Source organism: Gorilla gorilla, chromosome 4 (assembly GCF_029281585.2).
Source record: "Gorilla gorilla gorilla isolate KB3781 chromosome 4, NHGRI_mGorGor1-v2.1_pri, whole genome shotgun sequence".
Lineage (NCBI taxonomy): Eukaryota > Metazoa > Chordata > Mammalia > Primates > Hominidae > Gorilla > Gorilla gorilla.
The window spans coordinates 61,117,688-61,141,121 of NC_073228.2; the positions used below are offsets into that span (position 1 = coordinate 61,117,688).

Genomic DNA, 23,434 nt, shown 5'->3' on the forward strand with positions numbered 1-23,434 from the left:
CCTATCGCCAATTGGCAGCGGGTTATATCTTTTTCTATATATATTCGAGGGTATAGAGAAACCATATGGCTTTCCTATATCTTTGATAACTCTTGCCCTGTGAAACAGATAACTGCACCACTTGAAATTATATTTAGCTTTTCCTTTCAGCACTCCTCTCTTAAAATCTATTTTTCCATTTCTCTATACCTTTGTATTCCCTCTCTCAAGGAAAACGAAATCATTTTCCTTCTGCTCTTCCAACATAGCTTCACCTTCACCTTAAATTTTAAACCTTCTAGAACGGGATTACTCTAAATGATTTTTTAAAAAGCATTCAAGATCGTATGACATATTATTCAGGCATTAACCGCATTTATTTAGTGTCAACGCTACTGCTTCTCAATCCCTACCTCTCCCTCACTCTCGCCCCTTAGTCCTCCCCTTCCAATATCCATTTTGTCTCCACTTTCAGCTCTCCCAGGTCACTGTCCCACCTTTTCCTCAGGCTCTCTAAAATCAATGCCTACCCACCGCAGGTTTTTCACCAAACAGTCTCCTCCTCCCCCGACTCATCACTACCCGCATGACCCCCTCGGATTCTGCTCTGGTCCCTCACTCTCCCAAACTTCGGACGCCACCGCTACTCCCATCGCTGCCCCACAGTTTAGTGAACGCTCCTCACACCCTCCCTCCACCCCCAAAACTTCCCCTTACGACCTCCCCAACTCCCACCCTCCCCGTTCCCAGACTCCATTAGGTCTCCTTTCAAATGAATGCCTCTTCCCTACTCCAGAGTTTTCGGACACTCCCACCCCTCAAAGCCCTCCCTGCCTTCGCCCGGCATCCGCGCCACCCCCGGGCCCACAGCGCCCCTGTGGGTGTGGCCCTCCGACCTGCCTCCGCGCCTCCCGCAGCCCCTCAAGCCGGTGACCCAGCTCCCGCCGGTAGCTCTGCGCTGCCTCCACGTTCTCGCGGGCCTCCTGCAGCAGCAGCTCAGGCTCCAGCTCCATCGCCCCCCTCATCTGGCCGCGCGGCCGGCGACACCTAGCGCGGGTTCCCGACTGCACCGGGCGCCTCCAAGCGGCCCGGCGCGGCCTCGCGCAGGCGGAAGCACCGCCCAGCCCCGCCGCCCCATGCCCCACGACGACCTTGATTGACGGGCGCACGGCGGCGCCTCGCGCGGGTGGCGTCCGGGTCCCAGCGCCGCCCGCCCCGCGGCTCACCCCGCCTCTTCCGTGCTGCGGCACAGCGCCGCTGGTTGGGCCTCCTTGGGAAACGTGCTGAGGCCTGGCAAGGTTGATAACCCGCACCTTGCCAAGTGCTTCTCACAGCTCATCGCATTCTTGCCTGACCTTCAGCCCTACCTGTATCTCCATTGCTCAGATGAGGAAGTAGAGGGATAAAGGGGGGAATCGGCCGGGCGCTGTGGCTCACGCCTGCAGTCCCAGCACTTTGGGAGGCCGAGGCGGGCGGATCCCTTGAGCTCTGGAGTTCGAGACCAGCCTGGGCAACACGGCGAAACCCTCTCTCACCAAAAATACTACTACTACTACTACTACTACTACTACCAGCAACACGTAGTGGAGCACGCCTGTGGTCCCAGTGGATCGCTTGAGCCCGGGGGCCGAGGCTGCAGTGAGCTGTGATGGAGCCACTGCACTCCAGCCTGGGCGACAGAGCGAGACCCTGTCTCTAAATAAAAAATACTTTTTTTTAAATTAAAAATTTTAAAAAATAGCGAATCGACTTTTCCAAGCCGCAGAATTTGAGCCCAGATCTGATGACAAAAGCCCTGGTCCTTAAGAGCAGAGCAGGCCTTAGGGGAGGTTACTAAGACCCAGGTGTCAGCGGGGAGCAGTGGCTCACGCCTGTAATCCCAGCACTTTGGGAGGCCGAGACGGGTGGATCACTGAGGTCAGAAGTTCAAGAGCAGGCATGGCCAACCTGGTGAAACCTCATCTCTACTAAAAATACAAAAATTAGCCGGGTGTGGTGGTGGGCGCCTGTAATCCCAGCTACTCGAGGGCTGAGGCAGGATAATTGCTTGAACCGGGAGGCAGAGGTTGCAGTGAGCCAAGATTGTGCCACTGCACTCCAACCTGGGCAACAAAGCGAGACTCGGTCTCAAAAAACAACAACAAAACCCAGGTGTCACCACCCAGAAGCTCGTGGACGAATGGGGGATCCAAGAGAGAGGCCCAAGAGATGACCAGCAGGACAGCAATTCTGGCACAAGTCCAAGAAGGGTGTTGGCAAGTGTTATCTGTAAGGACCGTAGTGAATAAGCTGGGCTTGGGCTTGCCAGACCAGAAGGTATCTGTCACAATAGGTGTGACTGTATGTAATAAAACCTTATGGGCAGGGCATGGTGGCTCGCACCAGTAATCTTGGGAAGCTGAGGCAGGAGGATTGCTTGAGCCCAGGAGTTTGAGACCAGCCTTTGCAACATGAGGAGACCTCCTCTCTACAAAAAGATTAAAAAAAAAAATTAGCCGCGGGTGGTGGCGCCCTCCTGTGGTCCCAGCAATTCAGGAGGCTGAGGTGGGAGGATTCCTTGAGCCTAGGAGTTAGAGACCAACCTGGGTAACATAGCAAGACCCTATGTCTATAAAAATAAAAATAAATAAATAAATAAAATTACAAGGAAAACTTCCATAAAACCAGGACACGAATCTTGGTCTCATTCAACTTTGTTTTCTTAGTCTGATGGAAGGCAAGAAGTGTGTATCTAACATATCTACACTATACCCAAAAACAAAACAAATAAGAAAATTGAAGGAAATATTCTAAAACTGCTTACCCCTAGACTTGACATTTTTAGATGCATTGTTTTTAAGTTTAGAGCATGAATTCCTAAAGAGTAAATGCTCTCGAGGAAACTGGTTTAGAAGTAGATGTCAGCTAGCCATCAGACAGGGTTTTACAGAGATATCTCCATGGCATCACATTGGTCCAGAACTGACTTTTCAAGTGTACCCAGAGGATTCCAGGGAACAGACTCTTGCTAATAGGACTCACAAGAAACAAACTAAGCAGCTTGCCAATTTATTTATTTACAATAGGAATATAATTGTTGAAAAAAATCACAATAGCTGGAAAATCAAGTTATAACCAGAGAGTTGGATTCAGATCAGAATACGTTGGTCATCTGGTCAGCAAAGGCTTTTTCCTTCTCCTGTCTCCAACCTCTTCTTAGAAAGCTCCTAACTGGGCTGGGCGTGGTGGCTCATGCTTGTAATCCCAGCACTTTGGGAGGCCTAGGTGGGTGGATCACGAGGTCAGGAGTTCGAGAACAGCCTGACTAACAGGGTGAAACCTCATCTCTACTAAAAATACAAAAAATTAGCCAGGCGTGGTGGTGGCGCGCACCTGTAATCCCAGCTACTCAGGAGGCTGAGGTAGGAGAATTGCTTGAACCCAGGAGGCAGAGGTTGCAGTGAGCTGAGATAGTGCCACTGCACTCCAGTCTGAGCGACACAGCAAGACTCTGTCTCAAAAAAAAAAAAAGAAAAAAAAAGAACGCTCCTAACTGTACTGGACACATAGTTGACAATTTTTTGCTCTCTGACTCCACCTTTCATTCCAGCTTTTTTTTTTGAGACAGGGACTTGCCTGTCACCTGTCACACAGGCTGGAGTGCAGTGACACAATCAGGGCTCACTGCACCCTTGATCTCCTGGGCTCAAACGATTCTCCCACCTCAGTCTGCCTAGTAGGTAGGATTATAGACACCTGCCAGTAGACCCAGATACTTTTTTAATTTTTTTGTTTGTTTGTTTGAGACAGAGTCTCCCTCTGTTGCCCAGGCTGGAGTGTAGTGGCACCATCTCGGCTCACTGCAAACTCCACCTCCTGGATTCAAGCAATTCTCCTGCCACAGCCTCCAGAGTAGCTGGGATTACAGGCGCCCACTACCACACCCAGCTAATTTCTGTGTTTTCTTTTTTTGTTTTTGTTTTTTTGAGATGGAGTCCTGCACTGTCACCCAGCCTGGAGTACAGTGACATGATCTCGGCTCATTGCAACCTCCGCCTCCCTGGTTCAAGCGATTCTCCTGCCCCATTCTCCTGAGTAGCTGGGATTACAGGCACTGGCCACCACGCTCAGCTAATTTTTTGAATTTTTAGTAGAGACGGGGTTTCACTATGTTGGTCAGGCTGGCCTTGAACTCCTGACCTTGTGATCCGCTGGCCTCAGCCTCCCAAAGTGCTGGAATTATGGGCGTGAGCCACCACACCTGGCTCTAATTTTTGTATTTTATTAGACATGGGATTTCACCAAGTTGGCCAGGCTGGTCTTGAACTCCTAACCTCAAGCAATCCATCCGCTTTGGCCTCCAAGTGTTGGGATTACAGGTGTGAGCCACTGCACCCAGTCTTAATTTTTTTTTTTTTTTTTGAGATGGAGTCTTGCTCTGCTAACCAGGCTGGAGTACAGTGGCACGATCTCGGCTCACTGCAACCTCCGCCTCCCGGGTTCAAGCAATTCTCCTGCCTCAGCCTCCCGAGTAGCAAGGACTACAGCCGTGAGCCACCACTCCCGTTAATTTTTGTAGTTTTAGTAGCGACCGGGTTTCCCCATGTTGGCCAGGCTGATCTTGAACTCCTGACTCCAGATGATCCACCTGCCTCAGTCTCCCAAAGTGCTGGGATTATAGTTGTGAGCCACTGCTCCCGGCCTCAGCCTTACATTTTTTTTTTGTAGAGGCAGGGTCTCTGTATGTTTCCCAGGCTGATCTAGAACTCCTGGGCTCAAGCAGTTCCCTGCCTTGGTCTTCCAAAGTGCTCTGATTACAGGCCTGAGCCACCATGCCTCACCCATATTTTTCCTTTATTTTCTTCCTTTCTTTAATTTTTTTGAGACAGAGTCTCACTCTTATGTCATCCAGGCTGGAGTGCAGTGGCGCGATATCAGCTAACTGCGACCTCTGTCTCCCGGGTTCAAGTGATTCTCAGCCTCCTGAGTAGCTAGGATTACAGGCGTGCGCCACCACACCCGGCTAATTTTGTATTTTTAGTAGAGATGAGTTTTTCACTATGTTGGTCAGGCTGGTCTCGAACTCATGACCTAAGGTGATCCACCTGCCTTGGCCTCCCAAAGTGCTGGGATTACAGGCATGAGCCACCCCGCCCAGACAACAATAACGATTTTTAAAAGTAGGTGTTAGACACGTGGGGAAGATAATCTAAAATGACATGGGCACTCTGTAAACTGTGAATTGCTTTACAATGTGAGAGTTCATTTAGATTAAAATTGATAAAAGCCATGAGCTCCTAAATAAGGGTTGGTAAAATACTATGTATCTAAAAATACTCAGTGGAAATGCTTAACAACTTAATGCAGTTTAAATGCTTTGTAACTCAGAAGAATAAAAAGCACCAGAGAACACCTTATATAACCCAACAATCCCATTTCTAGATGTGAATCCTAGAGAAACATTACACGTGTTGAAGAAAACATGGACAAGACTGTTCATTGCCTCAGCATTTGAATAACAGAAAATTGGAGACAATTTAAATATTCATCAGTAAGGAAATGGATACAGGTGGCTCACCTGTAATCCCAGCACTTTGGAAGGCCAAGGAGGGAGGATTGCTTGAGCCCAGGAAGTTCCAGACCAGCCTGGGCAACATGGCAAAACCCTGTCTCTACAGAAAATACAAAAATTAGCCGGGCATTATGGCGAACGTGTTGTCCCAGCAAATTGGGAGGTTGAGGTGGGAGGATCTCTTGAGCCAGGGATGTGGAGGCTCCAGTGAGCAGTGATCACGCTACTGCACTCCAGCCTGGGTGACAGAGTGAGATCCTGTCTCAAAAAAATAATAATAATACAACCTGGGCAACATGGCCAAACCTCTTCTTTACAAATACAAAAAATTAGCCGGGCATGGTGGCGCACTCCTGTAGTCCCAGCTACTTGGGAGGCTGAAGTGGGAGGATTGCTTGAGCCCGGAAGTTTGAGGCTGCAGTGAGCAGAGATCATGCCACTGCACTCAAGCTTGGTGACATAGTGAGACCCTGTCTCAAACACAAAAACAAAACAACAACAATAAAAATGATAATAATAAGGAAATGAATAAATAAAATGAGTTGCATAAATAGAATGCTCAGGAAAGAAAGGGAATGAATCAAATCTATATGTAACATGGATGGCTTTTGAAAAAAATGTTGAGTGAGGCCTGGTGTGGTGGCTCACGCCTGTAATCCCAGCACTCTGGGAGGCCCAGGCGGGCAGATCACGAGGTCAGGAGTTCAAGACCAGCCTGAACAACATGGTGACCCATCTCTACTAAAAATACAAAAAAAAAAAAAAAAAAAAAAATAGCCAGGCATGGTGGCACGATCCTGTAATCCCAGCTACTCAGGAGGTCGAGGTAGGAGAATCGCTTGAACCTGAGAGGTGGAGGTTACAGTGAGCCAAGATCGCGCCATTGCATTCCAGCCTGGGCAACAGAGCCAGACTCTGTCTCAAAAAAAAAAAAAAAAGTTGAGTGAAAAAAAGCAAATTGGCTGGGCACAGTGGCTCACTCCTGTAATCTCAGCACTTTGGGAGGCCAAGGCAGGTGGATCACCTGAGGCCAGGAGTTCCAGACCAGCCTGGCCAAGATGGCGAAACCCTGTCTCTTAAAAATACAATTAGCTGGGCATGGTGGTACGCACCTGTAGTCCCAGCTACTTAGGAGGCTGAGGCAGGAGACTCGCTTGAACCGGGGAGGTGGAGGTTGCAGTGAGCAGAGATTGCGCCACTGCACTCTAGCCTGGGTGACAGAGCCAGACCCCACCTCAAAAAAAAAAAAAAAAGCGCGGTGCCGGACGCAGTGGCTCAAGCCTGTAATCCCAGCACTTTGGGGAGCCGAGTTGAGCAGATCACCTGAGGTCAGGAGTTCGAGACCAGCCTGGCCAACATGGCGAAACCCCGTCTCTACTACAACACAAAAATTAGCCCCGCATGGTGGCACGCGCCTGTAGTCCCAGCTACTCGGGAGGCTGAGGCAGGAGAATCGCTTGAACCCGGGAGGCGGAGATTGCAGTGATTCGAGATCGTGCCACTACACTTCAGCCTGGTGCAACAGAGGGAGACTCTGTCTCAAGCAAACAAACAAACAACAACAACAAAAACTATGCACTCAAACAAATGTAACATGCTGTATTTAATGTAATTGCAACTTTAACGTAAAAAAAAAAAAAAGAGCTATTTTACCAAGGACCCACCAACATGGGGCGCGTTCGCACCAAAACCGTGAAGTAAAGAAGGCGGCCCGGGCCATCATAGAAAAGTACTACAGGCGCCTGGGCAAAGACTTCCACACGAACAAGCGCGTGTGCGAGGAAATCGCCATTATTCCCAGCAAGAAGCCCCGCAACAAGATAGCAGGCTATGTCACGCATCTGATAAAGCGGATTCAGAGGGGGCCAGTAAGAGAGAGGTATCTCCATGAAGCTGCAGGAGGAGGAGAGAGAAAGGAGAGACAATTGTGTTCCCGAGGTCTTAGCTCTGGATCAGGAGATCATTGAAGTAGAATCCTGACACTAAGGAAATGCAGAAACTTTTGGACTTCGGCAGTCTGTCCAACCTGTAGGTCACTCAGCCTACAGTTGAGATGAATTTCAAAACGCCTCGGGGAGCTGTTTGAGTCTTTCTGTAATGCTGTAATATTTTCGATAAACCTGGGACAGTGAAAAAAAAAGAAAAGAGAAAAAGTAAAGGCTAACCAAACCCATGAAAACAATGCAAATGATGCATGAGATCAGAAACCAGCAAACTACTGGTAGGTACCCTGCGAGGACTGAACGCAGGCCAACCAGATGAAGCAATGACTCGGCTGTTCGAGAGGACGGAATCCACAGAAAGAAATGCCTTCTTAGTCGAATAGGTACTTCGACTTTTGTAGGTATAAAAGTCGAATTTCGGATCCTGAGAGGACGTATATTGAGGTGGAAAGCTCGCCCAAATATTAGCATTTTATTGTGCATGGTAACAATGTAAATCAATTATTTCCTTTTTCTGCATTTTTCAAATTTCGCCTTTAAAGAGGGGCTAGCCTAGGGCGTTAAAAGTCTAAATTTTAATTCTGTCAACAACTGACTAGGTGACTTAGTGAAATCACGTCCTCAACGGTGAAACTGATAGGACAGAAGTTCAAATTTCCAAACTCCCGGGTTGGCTTTCAATTCCGCGGTGCAATGTTTCCGCCTCCCGCGGGTTCGCCAAGGGGGTCATTTTGGCCCTCTCGGCTCACCGTCCGCGCAGCCTCCTGAAGCAGCCGTAAACTCCGCCCCTTGCGCGCAGGACGGCGCGAAAACCCAATTGACAAGAATTCCCTCCGAAGCTCTGTGGTCCGATCTGCGGTCCGCTTGCTTTCCCTGCCCGGTCCCGAGCGCTCAGCCTGAAGCGCCGCTTTCGAGGGCACCCTGCACACACTGGCCGCGCCTCAGGGATCTCATTGCCCGCGCTTTCTCATTGCCTCTTTCCGTGTTCGATTCGGCTGATCTGGGCCCAGCCGCCGCTCCCGCTCTCTGTCGGTGGGTGCGGGGGAATCCGAAACGGCTCAGCAGAATCCCAGCAGCTTGCTGCTACTGGAGCGGGCCGCCTCCATGGCCTCCAGGCAGGCTGGGCTGGACCGCGTAAGGTCCTAGGAGACGGGATTCCGGGAAGCGGGGAGTATGGTGGGGGTCCTGGCCATGGCGGCTGCAGCTGCTCCCCCTCCCGTGAAGGACTGCGAGATTGAGGTGAGGTTGAGTCGAGGATCTGTTGAGTTCCTTCCTCTATCTTTTGGGGGATTGGAAGGTGGGTCTTGGCGGAAGGTGATCCTGACTTTGTAAGGGGAAAGGTGGGACACTGTGAGGACCCACAGCTGTGACACATTGTGTGCAACAGTTGCCAGAGTGTGTCGTCTAAACGACTCTAAAGTCGTGTCAAGTCCTGATAAACATTTGGATTGTGAGATATTTGCGGGGTCACAGTAAATTGGGGACTTAAGATAACACGGCCAGTTCCCAGATCCCGAAATGTTGGTGGAACGTGATGTTTTGGACTTCCGACATGTCACAGAGGATCCCAGGGTCAAGTTCTGGGTTCGTGATACGGAATCACTGAACTTTAGCGCTGAAGAAGATCTTTAAGTTAAACTAGTTCATACATCCACCTGTGCTTGGAATGCCACTTTAGAATGTCACTACAGAAATCAAGCAAGGTACTTAAAACAGTTTCTCATGGCTTAGTATCTGCGGTTAGGAATCGCAGTGTAACATGTTCTTTTGGGTTTATCAGGTTTCAGTGACAGGCACTAAGCGGTCATTATAAAGAGATTCTAATGCCATGAAGTAGTGGGCTAGCATCTTAAGGTAGACTTGTTATATTTTACACCTTTTCATCTCAGACTAGCATTCTAACTGAAGCATGTATCTTGGCGTCCTTGAAGAGAGTTAAGATGTATGTATGTTCATTTAACTGCGACCAGTTGTTTTTTTCAGAATCTGGTGACTTGTCTACTTAGTTTCTGTTTTTGTTTTTTTTGTCTACTTAGTTGTTATGCTGATATTCCTTTGCTAAATCAAGGCAGTTAGTTACTCAGCTTGTCTTCTGGTACTTGATGTACACAGTTCTTGATTTCTATGTGGTCTGTTTTATCAATCTTTCCGTTACAGTTTCTGGTTTTGGTGCCCTAATGCTAAGAAGCCCTATTTCATAATAACGATACTTACCATTTAATATGTTAAGGGTAAGAACCTTAAACACATTATTTTGCTTAATAGCAACCCTATGATCTATTGTCTGTATTCTACAAATGAAAGAAGGTAAAAAGTAGCTAAAAGTAAGTTAAATTTTTTGAAAAAGTAAATGGAAAAGTTAAAAGTAATTTGCTTAACGTATTACACCAGTAAATGTCAGAGCCAGCATTTAACTTAGATTTGCCTGACTCTAGAGCCTATGTATGTTGCATTTGATATAATTGCAGCTTTATAAATAATAACTGAATGGCGTTTTTCTAATACATGTATGATTTCTTTTTTTTTTTTTTTGAGACAAGGTCTTGCTGTGTCACCCAGGCTGGAGTGCAGTGGCACAATCTTGGCTCACTGCAACCTCCGCCTCCCAGGTTCAAGTGATTCTCCTGCCTCAGCCTCCGGAGTAGCTGGGATTACAGGCGTGCACCACTATGCTCAGCTAGTTTTTTGTATTTTTAGTAGAGACAGGGTTTCACCACGTTGGCCAGGCTGGTCTCGAATTCCTGACCTCAAGTGATCCACCCACCTTGGCCTCCCGAAGTACTGGGATTACAGGCGTGAGCCACTGCACCTGGCCTGGTTTAACTTTAAAGCTTATTTTCTTTCTAATATACCACGTTTTTCACCTAAAGGAGGCTTCCTTTTTTTAATCCTATTATGTAAACTATTAGATCCATGTTTAAAATTTATATTTTGTATTATATTGCTTGAAATAGTGCCTTTTTCTCTTTTAAATTGCCAGCCATGCAAAAAGCGAAAGAAAGATGATGACACATCTTCCTGCAAAACAATTACAAAATATTTATCACCACTGGGGAAGACTAGAGACAGGGTTTTTGCTCCACCAAAACCTAGTAATATTCTGGATTATTTTAGAAAGACTTCACCCACAAATGAGAAGACACAATTAGGGAAAGAGTGCAAGATAAAGTCATCTGAATCAGTACCTGTTGACAGCAACAAAGACTGTACGACACCTTTGGAAATGTTCTCAAATGTAGAGTTTAAGAAGAAAAGAAAGAGGGTTAATTTATCTCATCAACTAAATAATATTAAAACTGAAAATGAAGCTCCAATTGAAATTAGTAGCGACGACAGCAAAGAAGACTATAGTTTAAATAATGATTTTGTGGAAAGTAGTACTTCTGTTTTACGTTACAAGAAACAAGTAGAGGTACTTGCAGAAAACATTCAAGATACAAAAAGTCAACCAAATACTATGACCTCCCTGCAAAATTCTAAAAAAGTAAATCCTAAACAAGGGACCACAAAAAATGACTTCAAAAAGTTGAGAAAAAGGAAATGCAGAGATGTAGTAGATCTATCTGAAAGCTTACCCTTGGCAGAGGAACTAAATTTGCTTAAAAAAGATGGTAAAGATACTAAACAGATGGAGAATACTACAAGCCATGCAAACTCTAGAGATAACGTAACTGAAGCAGCCCAGTTAAATGATAGTATAATAACTGTCTCATATGAGGAATTTTTAAAAAGTCACAAGGAAAATAAAGTGGAAGAGATACCAGACTCTACAATGTCAATTTGTGTTCCTTCTGAAACTGTTGACGAAGTAGTCAAAAGTGGTTATATAAGTGAATCAGAAAACTCTGAAATTTCCCAGCAGATACGCTTTAAGACAGTTACTGTTCTTGCACAGGTTCACCCTATTCCGCCCAAAAAGACAGGGAAAATACCCCGAATTTTCTTGAAACAAAAGCAATTTGAAATGGAAAATAGTTTATCTGATCCTGAGAATGAACAGACAGTTCAGAAAAGAAAATCTAATGTTGTTATACAGGAGGAAGAATTAGAATTGGCTGTTTTGGAAGCTGGAAGTTCTGAAGCTGTGAAACCAAAATGCACTCTAGAAGAAAGACAGCAATTTATGAAAGCATTTAGGCAGCCAGCATCAGATGCACTTAAAAATGGAGTTAAAAAGTCTTCTGATAAGCAGAAAGACCTTAATGAAAAATGTCTATATGAAGTAGGAAGAGATGATAATTCTAAAAAAATCATGGAAAATTCTGGTATCCAAATGGTTTCAAAAAATGGCAATTTACAGTTACACACTGATAAAGGAAGTTTTCTGAAGGAGAAAAATAAAAAGCTAAAGAAGAAGAATAAGAAAACATTAGATACTGGGGCTATTCCAGGCAAAAACAGAGAGGGAAACACTCAAAAGAAAGAAACAACCTTTTTCTTAAAAGAGAAACAATATCAAAATAGAATGAGTTTAAGACAAAGGAAAACAGAGTTTTTCAAAAGCAGCACTTTATTTAACAATGAAAGTCTTGTTTATGAAGATATAGCAAATGATGACCTTCTAAAGGTTTCCTCTCTGTGTAACAATAATAAATTGTCAAGAAAAACCAACATACCAGTTAAAGATATTAAGCTTACACAGTCTAAAGCTGAATCTGAAGCCAGCTTGCTAAATGTTTCCACGCCCAAGTCAACCAGAAGATCTGGAAGAATTAGCAGCACACCTACTACAGAAACCATTAGAGGTATTGATTCTGAAGATGTACAAGATAATAGTCAACTAAAGGCTTCCACTCCAAAAGCAGCCAACTTATTGGAAAAGCACAGCTTATATACAGCAGAATTAATAACAGTACCCTTTGATTCAGAGAGCCCTATTAGGTAAGGTTTGTTTTTGTTCTAACGTTCTAGTATTCTGCATGTATTATTAGCTGGAGACAAAAATGCTTCAAGTATTGGAGGGTATTTTTTTTTCTAGAACACAGCTGTTTAAAAGAAAAAGAACAGGATTTCTTTTTTTTTTTCTTTGAGATGGAGTCTTGCTGTGTCGCCCAGGCTGGAGTGCAGTGGGGCAATCTCGGCTCACTGCAACCTCCACCTCCTGGGTTCAAGCAATTCTCCTGCCTTAGCCTCCCAAGTAGCTGGGACTACAGGCACCCGCCACCACGCCCAGCTAATTTTTGTATTTTTAGTAGAGATGGGGTTTCACCGTGTTGGTCAGGCTGGTCTTGAACCCCTGACCTCAAGCAATCCACCCACCTGGCCTCCCAAAGTGCTGGGATTATAGTCGTGAGCCACTGCGCCCGGCCTGGAAGAAAAAGAACAGAGCTTCAAAAATGCTTCTTTGTTTGCCACATGTAATTAAATTTTTTTTAATTTTAATTTTTAATTTAATTTAATTTTATTTTATTTTGAGATGGAGTCTCACTCACTGTTGTCCAGTCTGGAGTGCAGTAGCACAATCTCAGCTCACGACAACCTCCACCTTCTGGGTTCAAGTGATTCTCGTGCCTCAGCCTCCTGAGTAGCTGGGATTACAGGTGCGTGCCACCATACCCGGCTGATCTTTGTATTTTTAGTAGAGACGGGGTTTTACCATGTTGGCCAGGCCAGTCTCGAACTCCTGACCTCAAGTGATCTGCCTGCCTCGGCCTCCCAAAGTACTGGGCTTACAGGTGTGAGCCACCACACCCGGCAAGTTTGATTACTTTTGAATCAGTGGTTTGAAACTGATGGGAATTATTTTTTTCCTCCTGTTTCAGAACATTCCAGAAATTGGAGCCCTAGTTGGTTCTTTGCTATCTATCTATCTGTCTATGCATCTCTATCTATCTATCTGGAAACAAGTTCTCACTGTGTTGCCCAGGCTGGTCTTGAACTCCTGGGGTCAAGCAATCCTTCCATATTAGGGTCCTGAGTAGCTGGGATTACATGCAGATGCCACTGCACCAGCTCTATTTTATCTATATTTAATTGAGATTCTTGTGTATGTTATAATCATGAAAATGTTTCTGAATACCTTATTTTTATTTCAGAATGAAATTCACCAGAATTAGTACTCCCAAAAAATCTAAGAAAAAATCTAACAAAAGATCTGAGAAATCTGAAGCAACTGATGGAGATTTTACTTCTCAGATTAGAAAGGTAATTAAAATATTAGAGAGTCCTATAAGTGCCATTCTGTTTCCTTAAAAAACAAACAAAAAACCCCCACATTACTATGGGAAGTAATGAGCCAAAATAAAATTCATGTATTTCATAAATTGGTTAACTACAACCCTATGATATTTTTCACTATTATCCCGTTCCTCTAGTTAATTAAGATATCTTATTGTGAGGTGAAAGCAATTGATAAAGGCAGAGTATAATTTACTTATAAAAAGCTTTCTTAGTGAGTTTACATTGTGATCATTTTTCCTAACACTGCCGATCTTAGTTTGGGCTCCTGTAACAAATTACCATAGACTGAGTGGCTTAAACAACAGAAACATATTTCTCACAGTTACGGGGATTGAGAAATGCACGATCAAAGCATCAGCTATGCAGTGTCTGGTGAAGCTGTCTTCTTGTTTTCTCACATGGTAGAGAACAGCTAGAGAGAGGGGTCTCCACCCTCATGACGTAATCACCTCCTAAAGGCCCTACCTCCTAATACCATTACATAGTGGGTTAGGATTCCAACATATGAATTTTCAGGGGATATATTCAGTCTGTAACACTGCCTATAGGTCATGATTGAATTTTTCATTTATTTCTATAGATTATAGAGACTGAAAAGCAGAGTTTCTCAACCTTGCTATTATTGACATTTTGGCTGGATAATTCTTTGCTGTGGAGGGCTGTCCTGTGCATTGTAGGATGTTTAGCAACACTCTGGCCTCTATCCATAAGATGCCAGTAGCACCCAACTAACTCCTGTATAATGACAACCAAAAATGTGTCCAGACATTGCTAAATATCCCTTGGAGGGGAAAATAATCACTTCCACTTGAAAAACTACAGCTCTAAAGGGAGAAGTAAGATATATAAGAATGGTTTAGTTGTTTCTGCAAAATAAGCTCCTTGTCCCCACCATGGCAGAATTGGAGTAGGTACAGGTATGTGTATTTCGAAAAAGCCACCAAGGTGACTCTGAATTAATCCTTGAGTGAAAACCACTGCTACATTGGTATCTCCTTTGGTTTTATTTAACAGCTGTCATTTTTTGGCATCTTACCACATTCTAGGCAGTGTGCTTAGTACTCACATCATTAATCTCATAAAGTAAATATTATTTAACCCTTTTTTATAGATGAAGAAACTTGCTGTTAGTTCATAGGGTGAGGAAACGTGTTTTTATTTGTGATTCTGGGAAGTGTCTTTCCTAGAGTTATACAACTACAAGCAGTTAGAAAGACGGTCTTTAGTCTTTTGGAAAACATGCGAGATGCCAGCTGATTGTACTACAGCTAAAGGTTAAAAGTCTCTGTGGTGAACTTTGTCCCACATATTTTATTCTTCTTGATTTCATTCTAGAGGACAGCTTCAACTTTAATTTTTTTAGAGATAATTATACCTTGGTTTGCCTCATGTACTACTTAAAATTGGGATTTAATAGTAAATTTTCCAGCAAGAGAAGTCTCAAAATTAAATGTATCCAAATTGGGACCTTTATCCAAACTTACTTAGATCAGTTATTTTATCTCATACTCTGTCAATGAACTTCTTACCACAGGGCCCTTGTTGTTCACTGAAGACTTATCCAGGCTTGTGTACTAGCTCTAGGAGAAAATCTTAGTAATTTTCTGGGTGAGATTTTTCTTTTTTATTTCTTTTTTCTTTTCGTTTGTTATTTTTGTAGAGACAGGGTCTTGCTATTTTGCCCAGGCTGGTCTCGAACTGCTAGCCTCAAGCAGTCCTCCAGCCTTGGACTCCCACAGTGCTGTGCTGGTATTACAGGCATGAGCCACTGTGCCTGGCCAGATTTTTAATGTTTCTATGAGAATAAGGAGTAAACTGGTTCCCCTAAGAGCCCCATATTCATAACAGCTTATTGTTTATCCTTTCAGATAATAGTTTAATAGTTAGATTTTTTTCTCTCCAGATATTTTTTCTCTGCTTAAATAGATATATCTTTTTTTTTCTTTTTGAGATGGAGTCTTGCTGTGTTGCCCAGGCTGGAGTGCAGTGGCACGGTCTCGGCTCACTGCACTCTGCTTCACACCATTCTCCTGCCTTAGCCTCCTGAGTAGCTGGGACTACAGGCACCCGCCTCCATGCCCAGCTAATTTTTGTATTTTTAGTAGAGATGGGGTTTCACCGTGTTAGCCAGGATGGTCTCAATCTCCTGACCTTGTGATCTGCCCACCTTGGCCTCCCAAAGTGCTGGGATTACAGGCGTGAGCCACTGCACCCGGCCATCTTCTTTTTTTTTTTTTTTTTTTTTTTTTTTGAGACAGAGTTTCCCTCTTGTTGCCCAGGCTGGAGTGCAATGGCGCGATTTTGGCTCACTGCAACCTCGGCTTCCTGGGTTCAAGCGATTCTCCTGCCTCAGCCACCCAAGTCGTTGGGATTACAGATGCCCGCCACCAAGCCCAGCTAATTTTTGTTATTTTTAGTAGAGACGGGGGTTTCGCCATGTTGACCCAGGGATGTCTGGAACTCCTGACTTCAGGTGATCCACCCACCTCGGCCTCCCAAAGTGCTGGGATTAGAGGCATGAGCCACTGTGTCCAGACTCTTTCTTCTTTATCATATATAAGAAGCTTGAGGCTGGGTGTGGTGGCTCACGCCTGTAATCCCAGCACTTTGGGAGGCTGAGGCAGGCAAACACCTGAGGCAGGAGTTTGAGACCAGCCTGGCCAACATGGCGAAACCCCATCTCTACTAAAAATACAAAAATTAGCTGGGTGTGGTAGTGTGCACCTGTAGTCCCAGCTACTTGGGCGGCTGAGGCAGGAGAATCACTTGAACTCGGGAGGCAGAGGTTGCACTGAGCCGAGATCATGCCACTGCACTCTAGCCTTGGCAGCAGAGCTAGACTCTGTTAAAAAAAAAAAAAAAAAAAACCTTGAGGCCAAGGTCCATGTATTATAATACTGTTTTCTTTATACTATCCAGCCTAGAGCCATTCATATAGTAGGCTGGGTAACTGTTTGGATTTGGAAAGTACTTTGCCTGAATTTGGTGACTAAAATTAAAAAATAGATTGCCAAGTCTATACTACAGACATCCTCTTGGGTGTTTTGCTCACATGTAAATATATTTACCTGGATGATTTCAAGTAAGAAATAAAGGCAAACTAATGATAACTAGACACATTTCAATTTAAGGCCCTTGGTAAGATTTGAATAACCGTTTCTTTGTTGATTATTTAATGTGATTTGTGATTGTATTTTTTTCTATTATTAAATATAAAATATTTTCTTGTGATGTAAATTAATGTTTCAATTTTTTGTTTAGGCAAGCAATGCTTCAAAAAACATATCAAAAGCAAAACAATTGATTGAAAAAGCAAAAGCTTTACACATCAGTAGGTCAAAGGTGACTGAAGAAATAGCGATACCCTTAAGGCGCTCCTCTAGACATCAGACACTTCCTGAAAGGAAGAAATTGTCAGAAACAGAAGTAAGTATTATAAATATCTGTTGGTATAAATTCTCTCCTATTTTGCTGTTTGGAGTGGGAGAAGGAAACCATTATAAAGTTATAAGGTAGGTTTGTGTGATAGCTCGAAGTGGTAGAGAGAATATCATTTTCAGTTTTGCTTTAAAAGCCTTCTGCTTTTTTTTGTCTGCAGAATACCGTTTGAATCCTTCTTAAGTCACTCAAGATCTTTCATAAGCTGAACTACCTCTTCCTTTTTTTTTTTTGAGACAGAGTTTCGCTCTTGTTGCCCAGGCGAGAGTGCAATGGCTGGATCTCGGCTCACTGCAACTTCTGCCTCCTGGGTTCAAGCGATTCTCCTGCCTCGGCCTCCCAAGTAGCTGAGATTACGAGTGTGTACCACCATGCCTGGCCAGTTTTGTATTTTTGGTAGAGACAGGGTTTCACGGTGATTGGCCAGGCTGGTTTCAAACTCCTGACCTCAGGTGATCCACCTGCCTTGGCCTACTAGGGTGCCAGCCCTCTTGCCTTTCTTCAAAACGACTCTTTGCTCTAGTCATACGGAATTGTTCATTTCTCCCTAAATGGTGCAGTTTTCACGGTATTCATTTTATTGTTATCAGCTTGAAATATACGTTCCAAGTACTCTCTTCTATGTGAGGAATTCCTACTTAAAGTTTGAGATCCTGCTAACTGCCAGTACCTCTTTCTAATAAAATAGTTTGAGATATAATTCATATACATGCATTTCACCATTTAAAGTGTACAATTCAGTGACTTTTGTATATTGAAAGAGTTGTGCATCCGTTACTGTAGTCAATTTTGGAACATTTTCATTTCCCCAAAAATAGACTCTTTTCTTCTTGGTTGTCACCCCCCAATCCCCTCATTCCACCAGACATAGCTAACTACTAACCTGCTTCTGTCTCTGTAGATTTGCTTGTTCTGGACATTTCATATCAATGGTATCATATAGCATGTGGTTTTTTGTGTCTGGCTTCTATTACTTAGGATGTGTTTTCAAGATTTATGTTACAGCCTCAGTATTTCTTTTCTTTCTGTTGCCAAATATCCCATTCATCACCTGATGGACATTTGGGTTGTTTTCACTTTTTGGCTATTCTGAACATTTTACCCCCTCCTCTTCAAAGCTGTGCTTGTATTCAAGACTCTTCTGGTTGAATATATAAAAAGAAAAAATAAAAACAAATTAAAAAAATAAAATAATGGGATGGGCACAGTGGCTCACACCTGTAATCCCAGCACTTTGAGAGGCCGAGGCGGGAGGATCACGAGGTCAGGAGTTTGAGACCAGTCTGACCAACATGGTGAAACCCCGTCTCTACTAAAAATACAAACATTAGCCGGGCATGGTGGCGCGAGCCCGTAATCTCAGCTACTCAGGAGGCTGAGGCAGGAGAATCACTTGAACCTGGGAGGCGGAGGTTGCAGTGAGCTGAGACCACACCATTGCCTTCCAGCGTGGGTAACAGAGTGAGACTCCATCTCAAAAATAAATAAATAAATAAATAATAAATAAATAAAATAAAATAATGAAAATAATGAATACTGTGCTTGCTGATGCCTTCAAGACAAATATTTTCTTTCCTGATATGTACTTTTGTATATTTTTTTGTGTTGATGGTGCACTCACCATGCTGTATTATAACTAGTTAAACTATCTGCTCATGGGCTAGCTCTCCCTCTCTCCCCTACATTCAGATGTAACATTTGATGCCAATTCTTGAATTTTGTCTGTGTATTCCCAATTTCTTCTATATTGCTTCACATATGGTAAGTGCTCGGTAAATCTATGCTGATGACAGGAAAATCACAGACTTCATTACATTTCTAGGATGTACAGTTCCAACAGGGCTATAACCAGACTTTTTATAGCTTGGTCATATTGACTGTTTTATTTGGAGTACAGTCGTTAGTTGCTTTTTAAAAATTTTCTGCATATGAGTACCAGGTCATATGTTAGTTGCTTTATTTTTTAGACGGAGTTTTGCTCTTGTTGCCCAGGCTAGAGTTAATGGCGCGATCTCAGCTCACTGCAACCTCCGCTTCCTGGGTTCAAGCGATTCTCCTGCCTCAGCCTCTCGAGTAGCTGGGATTACAGGCATGCACCATCACACCTGACTAATTTTGTATTTTTAGTAGAGACGGGGTTTCTCCATGTTTCTCAGGCTGGTCTTGAACTCCTGACCTCAGGTGTTCCCCCCTGCCTTGGCCTCCCCAAGTGCTGAGATTACAGGCGTGAACCACTGTCCGGCATTAGTTGCTTTTTCAAAAAAGAAAGCCTTTTTGGGCCTGGTGGCTCACGCCTGTAATCCCAGCACTTTGGGAGGCCAAGGTGGGAGGATTGCCTGAGCCCAGGAGTTCGAGACCAGCCTGGTCAACATAGTGAGACCCTGGCTCTACAAAAAACACAAAAATTAGCCAGGCGCGGTGGTGTGCGCCTGTAGTCCTGGCTTCTTGGGCAGCTGAGGTGGGAGGATGGCTTGAGGTCGGGAGTTTGAGGCTGCAGTGAGCCATGATGATGTTACTGCACTCCACCTTGGGTGGCAGAGTGAGACCCTGTCACAATTTAAAAAAACACATGAGGCCAGGCGCGGTGGCTCATTCCTGTAATCCCTGCCCTTTGAGAGGCTGAGGCAGGCGGATCATCTGTCAGGAGTTCGAGACCAGCCTGGCCAACATGGCGAAACCCCATCTCTACTAAAAATACAAAAATTAGCTGGGCGTGGTGGCGCGCACCTCCAATCCCAGCTACTTGGGAGGCTGAGGCAGGAGAATCACTTGAACACGGGAGGCGGAGGTTGCAGTGAGCCAAGAGTACACCACTGCACTCCAGCCTGGGCAACAGAGAGAGACTCCATTTAAAAAAAAAAAAGAATAAAAATAAAAAAGAAAGCCCATGGTCATAATAAATGTACCCTGATATGATATAAACTTGTTTGATGTAAGCATGGACTCCTGCTATTCTGTTGTGTGTTTTCTGTTTCAATGAGACAATATCTGATGGGAGGTGTATGGAGCTGCTAATTATGTTTTCTGTGGTTTCTATCACTGTGATTCTTTTGAAATTTCAATGATATTAATTATATGATTTAATTAAAATTTATTCTCTTATTTTGTCTTAGGATTCTGTTATAATAATAGATTCAAGTCCTACTGCTTTAAAGCATCCAGAGAAAAATCAGAAGAAACTTCAGTGTTTGAATGATGTGCTAGGAAAAAAACTTAACACATCCACTAAAAATGTACCTGGTAATCAGAGTTAATAATATTTATGATGTATATTAGAATGTTTTGGGGTTTTTGTTTTGTTTTGTTTTTGTGTTCTGGGGTATTTATTTATTTATTTATTTATTTTTGAGACGGAGTCTCGCTTTGTCGCTCAGGCTGGAGTGCAGCGCTGGCGGGATCTCGGCTCACTGCAGCCTCCACCTCGAAGGTTCAAGTGATTCTCCTGCCTCAGCCTCCTGAGTAGCTGGGACTACAGGCACCCACCACCATGCCCGGCTAATTTTTTGTATTTTTAGTAGAGACAGGGTTTCACCATGTTAGCCAGGCTGGTCTCGAACTCCTGACCTTGTGATCTGCCTGTCTTGGCTTCCCAAAGTGCTGGGATTACAGGCATGAGCCACTGCACCCGGCCTGTGTTTTGGGGTATTATTCTGAACGTGCTTATGATTGAAATGTAGTATCTTATGTAAAATTTTAACTGTATTATATTTCTATTTTAGTAAGTAAAGTTATGATGTAGTGAAGAGTTTTTCTTTTTTTTTTTTTTGTGACAGTCTTGCTCTACTAAAATACAAAAAATTAGCTGGGTGTGGTGGTAGGTACCCGTAGTTCCAGCTACTCGGGAGGCTGAGGCATGAGAATCACTTGAGCCCTGGAGGTGGAGGTTGTAGTGAGCCAAGATCGTGGCACTGCACTCCAGCTTGGGCTACAGAGTGAGACTCCATCTCAAAAAAAAAAAAAAAAAAAAAAAAGAAAGTAGCTGAAGGTGGAGATGGTAAACATTGATACTAACCCAAGTATTTATTTTTCTAAGGAAAAATGAAAGTCGCTCCTTTATTTCTTGTCAGAAAAGCACAAAAAGCAGCTGATCCTGTCCCTAGTTTTGATGAAAGCAGGTCAGTCCAATACAAATTTTTAAATGCCAAAATATTTTATGGAATGTATTTGTATTGATGTGTTTACTTTGATGAGAAAGCATGTGAATTATCATTTGAAGCTCTAATAAGTCCAGTTTCAAAGTTGACAATATTGACAGTGCTGCAACTGCTATTTGAATATCTTGGTTTTTTGCAAGTGCTTTGGCCATCGCTAGACAAAACAGAAAAATAAGCAAACCAAAAATACAAAAAAGCTGATAATGAATTTTATTCAGTAAATATTTAAATACCTACTAGTATGTACCAGGTACTGTTTTTGGTGTCAGAGATATTATGGGGATAAGACAGGACACATTCCCCGTCCTCCTGTGGCTTAAGTGGAGATGGAAGATGGTCTATGATTAAACATTTATTGGGTCAACAAATGAAAAATTGCAGTTGTGCTAAGGAGAGGTATAATTCATATTGAGGAGGTTTGGTCTGATTAAAGAAGACTTCAATGAGGAAATGATGTCTGAACTGAAATCTGAAGGATGAGCAGGAGTTCATCAGGAGGAGGAACTGTGTTTCAGCCAGAGAGAACTGTCTATGTAAAGTCTCTGTAGCTGGAAGGAACTTGGTAAATACCAAAAACTGATAGAATGCTAGTGTGACTAGAGCACAGAGAACAAGGGTGAGAGGTGGGTGCCAGCCAATGTAGGACCTAGGAGGCCATGTTAAGGGATTTTATTATTATATTAAGAGCAAATAAGAAGCAGCCAAAGGGTTTTAAACATAAATATAGACCTAAACAGATTTGGATTTTAGAAGTTTAATTGGCCTGCTGGATAAAGAATGGAATGGAAGAGGGGTTAGAGTAGATGTAGGAGTCCAGGTATTGTGAGATGATGGAGGTAAGGACTAGGTTGTTGGGGATGACATATGAAAAAATTTTAGGAGATGAATTAAAAATCCCTCGATGATTAATGGGATTTGTGGGAGTGAGAGTGTGGGAGAGGAAGGTATAGGATGACATGTAAGTTCTAGTTTATGCGCCTGGGTGGCATGATGGAAGGTCAGGTCTAGGAGCAACATGGGTTCAGATTATCTTTTTTTCTGTTCAAGTTTTACTGAGGTGTAATTATATATTGTTAAGCACACACATCTTAAGTATGCAGTTTTGACAAGTGCATCTTATCAAGAAATAACAATCTTCTTTTTAGCTCAGAAAGGTTTTGTGTCCTCTTTCCTATTATCCCCACCACCACCATCACCACAAGATTACCAAAATATTCGATTTCTATTTCCATCAATTAGTTTGATTTCTATTACCATAGATTAATTGTGTCTATTCTAGAACATCACATAAACTTCATATATATATTCTTTTGTGTCTGGCTGCTTTTGCATAGTATACACGCCCACAAACATGCACACATACATATTTTTAAATCAACTTCATTTAGTTATATTGTCCATATAATAATATGTGCCCATTTTAAGTAAAGAGTTTGAGGTTTTTTTTTTCTTTTTTTTTTTTAGACGGAGTCTCACTCTGTCGCCAGGCTGGAGTGCAGTGGCGCGATCTCGGCTCACTGCAACCTCTGCCTCCCAGGTTCAAGCGATTCTCCTGTCTTAGCTTCCTGAGTAGCTGGGACTACAGGCACGCACCACCATGCCCAGCTAATTTTTGTATTTTTAGTAGAGATGGGGTTTCACCATGTTGGCCAGGATTGTCTCGATCTCTTGACCTTGTGATCCGCCCGCCTCGGCCTCCCAAAGTGCTGGGATTATAGGCGTGAGCCACCGTGTCCGGCCAACAGTTTGAGTTTTTCTCTCTTTTTTTTTTTTTTTTTTTTTTGAGACGGAGTTTCGCTCTTGTTGCCTAGGCTGGAGTGCGATGGTGTGATATCAGCTCACCGCAACCTCCACCTCCCAGGTTCAAGTGATTCTCCTGCCTCAGCTTCCCGAGTAGCTGGGATTACAGGCATGTGCCACCACGCCTGGCTAATTTTGTATTTTTAGTAGAGATGGGGTTTTTCCATGTTGGTCGGGCTGGTCTCTAACTCCTGACCTCAGGTGATCCAGCCCCCTCAGCCTCCCATAGTTCTGGGATTACAGGCATGAGCCACCGTGCCTGGCCCACAGTTTGAGTTTTGACAAATGTACATACCTGTAATTACCACCACAATAAAAATATAGAACATTTTCATCACTCTCAAAAAAAGTCTTGTGCCTCATTGCAGTTAATTTCTGCCGAATCCCAT

At 43.6% G+C, this 23,434-nt stretch overlaps 2 protein-coding genes and 1 pseudogene across 4 annotated transcripts in view; 2 read left to right on the top strand and 1 right to left on the bottom strand.

Moving 5' to 3' along the window:
- The window catches only part of CRLF3 (cytokine receptor like factor 3), a 42,903-nt gene extending 41,711 nt beyond the window's left edge, over positions 1-1,192 (bottom strand). Inside the window, exon 1 of the mRNA XM_004041969.5 lies at positions 876-1,192. Coding sequence (XP_004042017.1) covers positions 876-1,004 — 129 coding nt within the window. The 5' untranslated portion in view covers positions 1,005-1,192. The remainder of the gene's footprint in view (positions 1-875) is intronic.
- A 3,178-nt stretch (positions 1,193-4,370) lies between these two features.
- On the top strand, positions 4,371-7,625 carry LOC134758437 (small ribosomal subunit protein eS17-like; annotated as a pseudogene).
- A 608-nt stretch (positions 7,626-8,233) lies between these two features.
- The window catches only part of ATAD5 (ATPase family AAA domain containing 5), a 67,620-nt gene continuing 52,419 nt past the window's right edge, over positions 8,234-23,434 (top strand). For 2 of the 3 annotated variants that reach the window (XM_055388564.2, XM_055388567.2), the window contains exons 1-6: positions 8,246-8,712; positions 10,454-12,354; positions 13,509-13,617; positions 16,915-17,079; positions 20,205-20,331; positions 21,125-21,206. In XM_055388564.2, the coding sequence (XP_055244539.2) occupies positions 8,647-8,712; positions 10,454-12,354; positions 13,509-13,617; positions 16,915-17,079; positions 20,205-20,331; positions 21,125-21,206 (2,450 nt within the window). In that variant the 5' untranslated portion in view covers positions 8,246-8,646. Of the gene's footprint in view, positions 8,713-10,453; positions 12,355-13,508; positions 13,618-16,914; positions 17,080-20,204; positions 20,332-21,124; positions 21,207-23,434 lie in introns of all 3 variants that reach the window. The other variant, XM_019026910.4, reaches the window with a different exon arrangement.